This window comes from Clytia hemisphaerica, unplaced genomic scaffold (genome assembly GCF_902728285.1).
Source record: "Clytia hemisphaerica strain Z4C2 unplaced genomic scaffold, Clytia hemisphaerica genome assembly, whole genome shotgun sequence".
Taxonomy (NCBI): Eukaryota; Metazoa; Cnidaria; class Hydrozoa; order Leptothecata; family Clytiidae; genus Clytia; species Clytia hemisphaerica.
This window is the reverse complement of record NW_027104115.1, coordinates 551,366-563,025: the sequence shown is the minus strand read 5'-3', so window position 1 is coordinate 563,025 and position 11,660 is coordinate 551,366. Positions and strand designations below refer to the sequence as shown.

The 11,660-nt window shown below is 35.5% G+C and overlaps 1 protein-coding gene across 1 annotated transcript; it reads left to right on the top strand.

Annotated features, from left to right (window-relative positions):
• Window positions 1-6,964: 6,964 nt before the first annotated feature.
• On the top strand, window positions 6,965-9,747 carry LOC136813489 (uncharacterized). The gene is made up of 6 exons (XM_067070003.1): window positions 6,965-7,097; window positions 7,312-7,362; window positions 7,532-7,594; window positions 7,836-7,898; window positions 8,300-8,344; window positions 9,184-9,747. The coding sequence occupies exons 2-6, from the start codon at window positions 7,314-7,316 to the stop codon at window positions 9,486-9,488; spliced, it is 525 nt and encodes a 174-aa protein (XP_066926104.1). The 5' UTR covers window positions 6,965-7,097; window positions 7,312-7,313; the 3' UTR covers window positions 9,489-9,747.
• Window positions 9,748-11,660: the final 1,913 nt, after the last annotated feature.

Here is an 11,660-nt window from a genome sequence, read left to right as displayed (position 1 = left end):
AGATACACACCCACAAACATCATTTCATATACATTAAAGGAAGAACTTTTGGCGGGAATTTAATTTAGCGGACATTTTTGTCCAAAAAACGCAATTTAATAGCGCTCCGCAATGCATACGTCATAATTATTACTTTTCACTTTTTTTGACATTTGTACGAGTTGCAATCCCACAATTCAACGCGGCTCAATTAAAGATACGTGGGATCAGGTGCAGTTAGCGTGGTCACTGGTTGGATTCTTTAGTAGTGGAGAGCACTGTTAAAGAATATAACCTAATGTCGATTAACCTAATAATGTTATAAAATACAGACCAGAAAGTATTTCACTGTTAAACAGTCCAACCTAGCCATGTCCTGTTCACTGTTAAACAATCCAACCTAGTCCACTGTTTAACAATCCAACCTAGTCCACTGTTTAACAATCCAACCTAGTCCACTGTTTAACAATCGAACCTAGTCCACTGTTTAACAATCGAACCTAGTCCACTGTTTAACAATCCAACCTAGTCCACTGTTTAACAATCCAACCTAGTCCACTGTTTAACAATCCAACCTAGTCCACTGTTTAACAATCCAACCTAGTCCACTGTTTAACAATCCAGCCTAGTCCACTGTTTAACAATCCAACCTAGTCCACTGTTTAACAATCCTACCTAGTCCACTGTTTAACAATCCAAACTATAGTCGTGTCCAGTCAACTGTTAAACAATCCTACCTAGTCCACTGTTGAACAATTTAACCTATAGTCATGTCCGGTTCACTGTTAAACAATCTGACCTAGTCCACTGTTAAACAATCCTACCTAGTCCACTGTTTAACAATCCAACCTATAGTCATGTCCTGTTCACTGTTAAACAATCTGACCTAGTCCACTGTTTAACAATCCAACCTAGCCATGTCCGGTTCACTGTTAAACAATCCAAACTAGTCCACTGTTTAACAATTCAACCTAGTCCACTGTTTAACAATCCAACCTATAGTCATGTCCGGTCCACTGTTAAACAATTTGACCTAGTCCACTGTTGAACAATTTAACCTATAGTCATGTCCGGTTCACTGTTAAACAATCTGACCTAGTCCACTGTTAAACAATCCTACCTAGTCCACTGTTTAACAATCCAACCTATAGTCATGTCCGGTTCACTGTTAAACAATCTGACCTAGTCCACTGTTTAACAATTCAACCTAGTCCACTGTTTAACAATCCAACCTAGTCCACTGTTTAACAATCCAGCCTAGTCCACTGTTTAACAATCCAACCTAGTCCACTGTTTAACAATCCTACCTAGTCCACTGTTTAACAATCCAAACTATAGTCGTGTCCGGTCAACTGTTAAACAATCCTACCTAGTCCACTGTTGAACAATTTAACCTATAGTCATGTCCGGTTCACTGTTAAACAATCTGACCTAGTCCACTGTTAAACAATCCTACCTAGTCCACTGTTTAACAATCCAGCCTATAGTCATGTCCTGTTCACTGTTAAACAATCTGACCTAGTCCACTGTCTAACAATCCAACCTAGCCATGTCCGGTTCACTGTTAAACAATCCAACCTAGTCCACTGTTTAACAATTCAACCTAATCCACTGTTTAACAAGCCAACCTATAGTCATGTCCGGTCCACTGTTAAACAATTTGACCTAGTCCACTGTTAAACAATCCAACCTAGTCCACTGTTTAACAATCCAACCTAGTCCACTGTTTAACAATCCAACCTAGCCATGCAACCCGTTATCACCGTTAAATCAACGATAATCATTAATTTCGCAAGAGTCTTAAATCAATGATTATCCGTGATTTTTAAGTGCCGTGTCCGCCGCCTTGCGCTCACTCCTCCTCATTTAGTTTGCGCTTTAATAATGGTATCCTAGTTGCGTAAGATTTCCCTGTATTCTGCTCATACTTCATTCAGTGCCAATCGACTGTGCTCTTATATCCAAATTGACAAACACACATTGCTAGTTATCTCGTTATGGATTCTAATAAGCAAGAAAAAGGTTTGTTTGTTTTATTTTTTTCAAATTTCATCACAGAAGGATCATCAATCAGTGGGTATATAATTATCTGGACATCTGATATCATCCACCAATCGATATAATAATATGGATCAGCTTTAGCTAGTGCTAGTGCGCTAGTTAGCAGGATGATATGGATTGGTCATTATGATATGGAGATCATTGTTGTAGGTCGATTGATCATCGTTAGGTTGATGGATCAATAGGTCGACAAATTGGTTGGTTGACGTATTGGTTAGTTCCAGACGATCTCAATCAAACGGAATCGACGGTCGAACCAGTCGAACCAAATCGAACGCAATCAACCGATTGAAATTCGATTGTCGAACGCAATTGAATCTCAATCGAACGTCAAAATTCTGGGTAATATTCGATTGGTTCGATTGTTGTTTGACTGGTTCGATCGTCGATTCTGTTCAATTGAGATTGTCTGGCTTTATTCTTGCAGCTTCCCAACATCCAACCTCTCAAACATCACAAGCCCAATGAAATTACTTTCGATTTCCCGTAGAAATTATGCGATGAACTATCCGGGGGTCAATGAATCGACGATCGAACGCAATCGAACATCAATTGAACGCAATCGATATATATATCAATCAAATCTGAAAATTGCGGTAATATTCGATTGAGATTCGATTGCGTTCAACAATCGAATTTCAATCGGTCGATTGCATTCGATTTGGTTCGACTGGTTCGACCGTCGATTCTGTTCGATTGAGATCGTCTGTTTAGTTGGCTGGCAGGCCAATGGATTGGTTGGTTAAGGGATTGGTAGTCAATGGATTGGGTATAGGTCAGCGGATTGGTTGGTTGATGAATTTAGTAGGTCAACGAAGAAGGTAGGTCAACTAATTGTTTTTGGTTGACGAATTCTCAATGGATTGCAGGATTGGTAGGTATATGGGTTTGTTAGTTGATGGATAGGCCAATGGATCGTTTGGATTGATAGGTCGGCGGGGGAATGATGGTTGCTCAATGAATTGGTGGGTGGGATAGATGAATGGATCGGTCAACGAGTTGGTAGGTCGATGGATTGGTAGGTCAACAGATTGGCTAGTGGATAGATCACTAGGTGGATAAATCGTGAGGTTGTTTGATCGTTTAGTAGTGCGATAATCAAAGCGCTAGATAAATGCCCACTGAAAATAGACCTTTTTTCAAAGAGGACGTCCTGTTGAATAATTGTGTAGTCCAGCCATAAAAACAATGATAGAGCCATGCATAATTACTGTATCATGCATATTGTAATAATTATGCATGGTTTTATCATTGTTTTTCTGCTGGACTACATAATTATTCAACAGGGTGGCCTCTTTGAAAAAGGTCTATTGAAAAGTAGGAATTTATTGAAATATTTCACTGAAGCATCAAACTTTTTTATTTTTTTATATAATTATGAATTAAAAGTTTTAATTTTTTTAGAAATCATAGGATAATTAAAGTAAATTTAAAATGATTGAGTGAATTGGGTGGACGGGCATTTTGGAATTATGCTTTGTCATACTTCTAAACAACTGAAACCATCCGGGGATAAGTACCGTGAAGTCAAAATACAGGCTAACATGCATAGCCCTCAAATAAATGACCGTGGCTGTTCATTAAAAAACAAAGCTAAATCAAAACAAAAATGGTAGAGTAAAGCTGCGAGCGGAGCTGCATAGTTGTATTTTAATGACCAGCCAGGTTTTTATTTGAGGGCTATGCATGTTAGCCTCCACTGATGCAAGTTACCCAATCTCTTGGTATAGAAGCAACAAAGCCAATTTTGTATTCGTAAGAATTGAAGATAAATAAATTATGAATTAATATTACATACATTATTAACGCCCCTGTTTTTTAGTTTTATCTATATATATTTTATCATCAATATGATGAACCCTCGACTGACCGAAATTACAATTATAAATTATTGTGGAATTGAACATGTAAGGCGAATGTTGCACTTTGTTATGCACTGGTTAGGTTTATGGGTTGGTAGGTTGATGGGTCGGTAGGTTGATGGGTCGGTAGGTTGATGGGTCGGTAGGTTGATTGGTTGGTAGGTTGATGGGTCGGTAGGTTGATTGATTGGTAGGTCAGCAAATTAGATGGTTGATGGATTGGTAGATTGATGGGTTTGTAGGTTGACAGATTGGTTTGCGATGAATTGGTAGGTTGATGAATTGGTGGTTGGTGGATAGGTTGGTTGATAGATTGGTTGATGGATTGTTGGGTCGATGGATCGTTAGGTTGATTGATCATTAGGTTGAATGACCGCTAGGTTTATGGAGTTTCTGTATTTGCTTGGACGAGTAAAGCCTACAAACTGTGACTTTCAACCAATCAAAAACTGCAGTTTGATTCTGCAAACACACCTAAACCATGCTCTGTAACCAGAAAATAAGATGAAAATAGCCTTATTTTGTTGTTTATTTTTCTGAGGCCATAAAAATGTGCCTTTAAAATTCCTTGTTTTTCTTCCTGATCTCTCACTTACAACCTAGAAATTCCCCAAATAAAAAGGAGTAAAAGAAAGATATATTTCTTTCAATAATTTTTTTTTGAAATTTCTTTTTGATTAAGTATTTCAAGTAAAGTAAAGACTTGTTTTAAATATAAAAATCAAACGATGTGTGAAAGAAACTGGTTTTAAACTTTGAGTACAAATGTAGATGATTCAATTAAATTGAGGAGTAACTTATACAAATTTGAAATTCTTTTTTAGGTTATTTATGATGTATTTTATATTTGTCAGGAACAACTAACAAGAGAACCTTGAAAGAAAACCAACCATCATCAGTTAAAGGTATACATCATTGTTTTTAATGTGATGTTCTTCTTCTTAAAATCTAACCATAAGCCGATATCGGAGAAATACAAGAATGTCTTGCTTTCCAATTCTTTCCCCTAAACTCCTTTAAGAATCTACATGTTACTTTTTGTACATTAAAGAAGGGTATAATTAGTTATAATAATCATTTTTAAAACATTATTGAGAGACCTTAATAAAAATGAATCAGGCCCTTTTTTGAAGAGAAGGACGAAAGGGTGAGTTTTTTACATAATATTGAGAAGGGAGGTTTTAAGATGGGCTTTGAAGGGTCCAATGACACCCATTATGTTTCAGTAAAATATTTTTCAACCTTTTTTCAGCTACAAGTAAATACAGTAATTCAATAATTTACGTGTACAAATTACTGACTGATAAACAATCTAACTAACTAACTAACTGACATGACATGACATGACATGACATGACATGACATCAATTACTAAAATCACGATGACTTTAACATTGGACAATTCGACGTTGGACACTTGACTGGGAGACTTTACAAAACATTTTGACTTGGAATGTAAGTTTTGAATTTCAAAGTAAGGAAAATTTAAAACAGTCTAAAGTTAATCGAGTACCCTTAATAAAAGATGAAGCTTTGAATGAAGCTCAAATTGTTCACAATTTGTTTGTAAAACTTTTGATAAAAAATAACCCTTGTGTAGAGTGGTTGGCAAACGACTTCTCCAACTCCAACCCTGACCCTGACCCTAACTGATAATGATGAAACTCCTGTCTACAGATCCACAAATTGCAAAATAGGCTTGCATCCTGAGGTATGACATCGTTTGCTGACCGTGTATATCATGTGGCTAGTTGATTCATATAGAAATAATGTTTACAGAAGGTTATTAATTTTACTTTTTAGATAGTTGTACAGTAAATTTGGAAGGTGTTGATCAAGGTGGATCGTCTTTAAAAAAGCAGAAATTAAACAAGGTAAAATGATACGGCTTGATCTTAGAATGCTAGCCATTTCTATATAGGAAAATAATTTTGAACCTCTTTTATTAATGTGAACATTCTTTTAAGATTTGAAGTTAAAATTTTTCTCAATTCACGATTTCCTGTAATTTTTTCTCAGATAGAGATATAAAGATATAAATACTTTATATTATTTAGTTCTAACTGTCACCTCTTTCCTTTCATCTAGTCTTGTCAACACTGTAAAGAACCGCTGAACATTAATGCCTGCCAGAAATGTGGTTCTTGTGGCAAAAAGCAAAACAAGGTGAGAAAGATTCTTTTGTGAATGTATTCTCTTAAGTTAGGATTATAGCAAGATTTTCAGTTCTCTAATTTGATCTTTCAATATAAGGCTGTCTTACAGCAAAATGTGTGTATCCATAATTCAATAAATTCCAAAGGGGTAAAAGGAGTCGAACCCTCGATATCATGGTAGTAATTTCAAAACTTGTTAAATATTTTTATGGCATTTTTCCAGTGTTGTCAACATTGCAGAGAGCCCATGCCCAGTAAACGCATGTAAGAAGTGCAGTCTCTGTGGAATGCAGCAATCAAAATTGACAACCACAACAATGGATGACATCCCAAAAGGAAAAGTTGACCTGTGCCAACAAAAAATATTATCAGAAAAAGAGTAAGTTAAAAATTTTTGTTGAACCTTTTGCTGTTTAGAAAAAAATAGCCTAGAAACTTTGCAAATGAATGGTCCTTTTTGTTCTTTTTCATATTTTACCTCCTTAGTATAGCCAATAATACAGTAAACTTTTAAAGGTTTTATAGATAGATAGTAAATGAGCTTGATTCTTTGAAATTTTTTTAATTTCATAACTAAAAATGTTATTCTCAGCGTGTTTCTCTTCTTATCTCTAGTTAAATACCCTAAACAAGAGGTGTAACAGCCATTGCGTTGTGCTTTATTTGAGTGGCGAGCAAAGGGTCCATGTCGATGGATATGCGACTCCTGGCTTTGCCACTCATTTTATGGAAAGCCTGGTGGTGGAGAATAATGTTGTTTTTGGTGATGTTATCAAGGAGACATTAAAGATGGCATATAAAGGTATACTTTTCACTATCTAACAGCATCTGTTTTCCCTTAAAAAGATTTTGTTTGTTTCAGTCTTAAACTTATTTTCACCGATGTTTTTTAGATTATCGTAATCTCAATCTGTGGTTACAACACCTTCTGATGAGGCTGAAACATTATCGGACAATGTTGAAACACCTTCTAGTGAGGTTGAAGCACCATCTGACGTTGTTGAAACACCCTCCAAAACTGTTGGTCCTGGTACTGAAAGTAAGTTCTTCCCTTTTTGTTGGAAAAAAATTCGACATAAGTGTGTTGCTTTTTCAACCGAGCTTAGTTATTTCTCGCATTTTTTCGATCCTTTTGCTAATAGGACAAACGTAATCGTGAACCGTGATGCTTTGGGTATTAAGTAATAATCATTGTTAGATTTGCCTTTGGAGAACTGTTCTTTTTTTCAAACTTGCTTTTATTTATTAATCAGGAATGTCCGACGAAAATAACGCGATGACATCGGTGACTCTTTTGTTCGAAGGTACGAAATGAAATCCTGCACTGTTCAGATTCGTCGTTTTACCATTACTTTTAGTTTTAAAATAAAGTTATCTTTTTAAGAGCCTTCTGATGCGTTAAAAATGATACCGTTACAAACTATTTGCTTAGCTTATGAAAATTTAAAGGCTATAAATCTGCTTGTTTATCAGACTCTGATGTACCCCAACGTTGTGTGCCAAATGAAACCGGCGAAACCACGCAAAATGTGATTGGTAAGTTAAATGTGTTCTCTGGTTTTTGATAGCCGAAAAAATCTTCACCTTATGTGTCAAGTCAATAATTTTCTATAAAAAATACAAAATTTTAGCAAATTCAAAATAGCTCGTTTTTATAATGCTAATTATTTCTACTAACCCGTCTTTCATTATGACGTTAAGCGTTTATTAAAATTTAGAGCAACCCATTTCTTGCTCAATTTTTCATCTACAATGTATTGATTTGATTTTATTTCAGTGTCAGCAGAAAGTACTATTGAAGAAGTGCAGTGCCCCACTCAAACCGAATTAAGTACCCAAGGTAAGGAATGTTAGAACGAATTGGTTGGAATTGGATAAACTTATCTATATTGTTCTGTTACGAAATTTGTTGTTGTATTCGTTCATCCAAAATATCTTAAAGCTTGATCTTTACGCCACACCATTTCTATCTTTCTCGTCTATAAAACTCCCAAAGGATTTGTTCGCAACAGCCCTTTTTTTAATTTAAACTTACATTGACGTCCGTCGTGATCGAACTTTTAAAATAATATTACTCTGACAATTGTAACAAATTTATGTTTGAATTTACTACAGATTCTAGCCTAATTAGGAGGGAATACCAATTATTAAGCGAGTATCTAATTTGCAATATTACAACTTGCAACTGCTAGACGGATTGATGTGTTTTTACCTGTTTTAACAAAGAAACTTTCTTTTTAGGTTCAAGCCGTGTCGAAGCTTCAAATATTGTTGAAGGTGTCATAGGTGAGAACATTCTTCTTGTCGTATTATATCAGGGAACGAAAAAAACAGTACAATAAATAGATGATTTCGGCTATGATGCGTTTTGTTTTGAAAAACTCATATAGTTCCATGATTTATGGCACCAGGTAGAAATTTAGGGTGTTTAGCAGTAACTATGAAATAATTTTTTTTCAAAAGAGTTTTGTAGTTGAAACTTCGTTATGTTTTTTTTTTAATTATCAGATTACATAAAATACCGGGTAGCCCACAAAAAAGTGTTTGATGGCCTCTTGGAGCTAAAAATGGTCTTTTAATTCATATTTTTATTCTATTGATAGAGGAAAGCCTAAGTTAAAATTTGAGGTATAAATTTTTGAAATTGGTTCAGTATTTCATGAAGTTAAAAGCTTTACTTTTCAAAAAAAACTTCTCTGAAAGCATTAAAGTATGCCTAATTTGATAACCCTTTTTAAAGTATTTTTTACTTTAAAAGTTTATAACTTCGTAAATTCTGAACCAAATTGGAAAGTTACAGCTCAAAATTTAAGTTGGGCTTTCCTCTATCTAATATAATAGAATTTCTAATGAAAATAAAAATTAATCAGAAAACCATTTGGGTGGCTCCACGTTGCCACCAAACACTTAAACTTTTTTTGGGTCACCCGGTACACAAAAATGAAAAATTGTGTTGAAACTTTTTGATTCACTGAGAAAGTTTCACATTGTAAAAAGCTTTTACCCTATGTGTTATGTTCCTAAAGTGAATAAAAAGGAAACAAACGAAATCATCTATACAAATTGAACATTATCGATTTCAGGAAATGGCTTTTATCTAATTACTTTTGCAATTTCGATTTTAGAACTCTCCAAAGGTGCTATTAAAAAGGGGATGATCGTCCCAGTATACGCGGACCCCTCTCACCAAGACTCGTTTTGGTTATTCTTGTTAACTGACGTATACCCTCGGAAAATTGAAGGTATTTTCTTGGAGAAGATTAAAAACCGTGAATATAAACTTGGCAGGAAACAATCGTTGACGTGGAACTGCATAATTCGGAAAAAACGAAGTAAGGCAGAATTTTACGTGGTTAAATTATTATACGACAATGACCTCTATCACCTACCCTCAGCTGCAGTACAATTTTTAACGGCATTTACAGAATAGGAAGTTTTGTAAATAGATTTAATCCTGCAAAAGTACTAAAAATTTATAAAATGAGGGTCTCTATAGACTGGCTTCCTTTGTATCGTCTCTTTATATTATGGGCCTATACTAAGTGTTTTTGAGGGCAATAAAACGTAAAATATTGAGCGACGTCAAATCGTATCATCCTGAGCTTACGAGGACAATAGGTTTTAACATCGCTCAATATTTCACATTATTTAGGTAGGTGATTCATTAATTAAGCTATGATAGTTTCACTAAAGTCGAGAAAAATTCTTTCTTTCGTGCTCTTGTCGAATCGCAATCGAATATTACCCAGGATTTGCCGTTCGATTGCTTCGATTACTCAGCGAACATAATCGTAATCGAACCAATGGAACATAGTCAACGATAATCGAATCGCAATTATTCGATTGCGTTCGATTACGTTCGATTGCGATTTTTGTTCGAAGTTGTTCGATTGACACTGTCTGGTAATATCAGATCACAATCTACTATCATGCCTTTCAGTGGTAAATGCTTGTAAATGCATTATGCCCAGGGGATGTCAATCGAACACAATTGAATTTGATTGTCAATCGAATCAATCGAACTCAATTGAACTCAATCAAAATGATTGATTGAATCAATCGAACCCAATCGAAGTGATCGTTCGGACAATCGAAATCAATCAAAGTCGTAAAAAATGTAAAATTTCGATTGGGCTCGATTGTCCGATCGATTACTTCAATTGAGTTTGATCGGGTTCAGTTGATTCGATCAATCGTTTCCGATTGGCTTAGACTTAAATCTAGGCTTTCATTGTCGTAGCGTAGAAGGAATAGATCTAGACTATTTACCTCATTGGCCAGCGTTGGCCCTTTTTACGCCGGCCCCTTTATTGCTGGCCCTTATTTATTACGGCAGCGACGAAAAAATAACGCCAATAAGAGCTGACGTAAAGGGAGCCGATAAAGGGTAGAAAGGAGACGATCACAGCGTTATTGCTCGGACTTTAATCCTCAAGCACAAAAAGGAAACTTAATCGAAGGCAATCCGATTCAATCAAAACCAATCGAACTCAATAGACCTTTTTTCAAAGAGGCCACCCTGTTGAATAATTATGTAGTCCAGCAGAAAAACAATGATACATCTATGCATAATTATTACAATATGCATGAAAAAGTAATTATGCATTGCTGTATCATTGTTTGTATGGCTGGACTACATAATTATTCAACAGGGTTGCTTCTTTGAAAAAAGGTCTATCGAAACCAATCGAACTCAATTGAATTGATCGATCAAATCAATCGAGCTCGATCGAAGTGAATCGAAACCAATCAACCGAGAAAAAAATGTCAATATTCGATTGGGTTCGATTGTCCGATCAATCACTTCGATTGAGTTCAATTGATTCGACCAATCAGTTCGATTGGTTTTGGTTGAGTTCGATTGGTTCGACAATCGAAATTTTCGATTGACATCCCCTGGATATGCATAAAAATTAGGCACTGTGGACTGTGGACTGAGGTTTGATTCCCACTCGCAGCGGTTCACTTGGCAGTCAGTTCAAGGTGAAAGTGCTGACTGGGCGTTAAAAAACAATCACAAAAACTTGTTTTTCCACCACTCGACGCCTCATTTTCACAAAATGTGACAAATGAAAAAGTTGAACACAAAGAAGAAACTACTTACTTGTCTTTCTTGGTCGCTTTGACGGTGATGGCTGTGAGGAACACTGCTGCTCGGCTGCTCACCATCATTATTTTCTGCCATAAATAAGTAATAATATGTTGTATTTAACTATCTGTTCCTGTATGTTTAAAAGAAATTCAATTTGAAGGTAGCCATTTTAATTTTAGATAGAAAGTTCAAATCAAGACAACAAAGCAAAGCTTTTCGAGTTGTGCAACAATGGATAAAACTTTGTTATCTTGATTTTATTTCATCCAGCAAATAAGATAACTTATAAGTTGTACTGACGGTATAATAATTACTGTATACTTTTTGCTTTCCCTTTGTGTCCTTGGGTTAGATACCCGGGTTTCTTTTTAACCGTATAGCGGTATTATCATAGTTCCGTAGTTTTGATCATTAAATCAACTAAAACCATTGATTGAACGATTAAAACGAAAAACATGATAATCATTGATTTAACGTTCGCTACTATGTTGCAAATGCATCGAGAGCGCT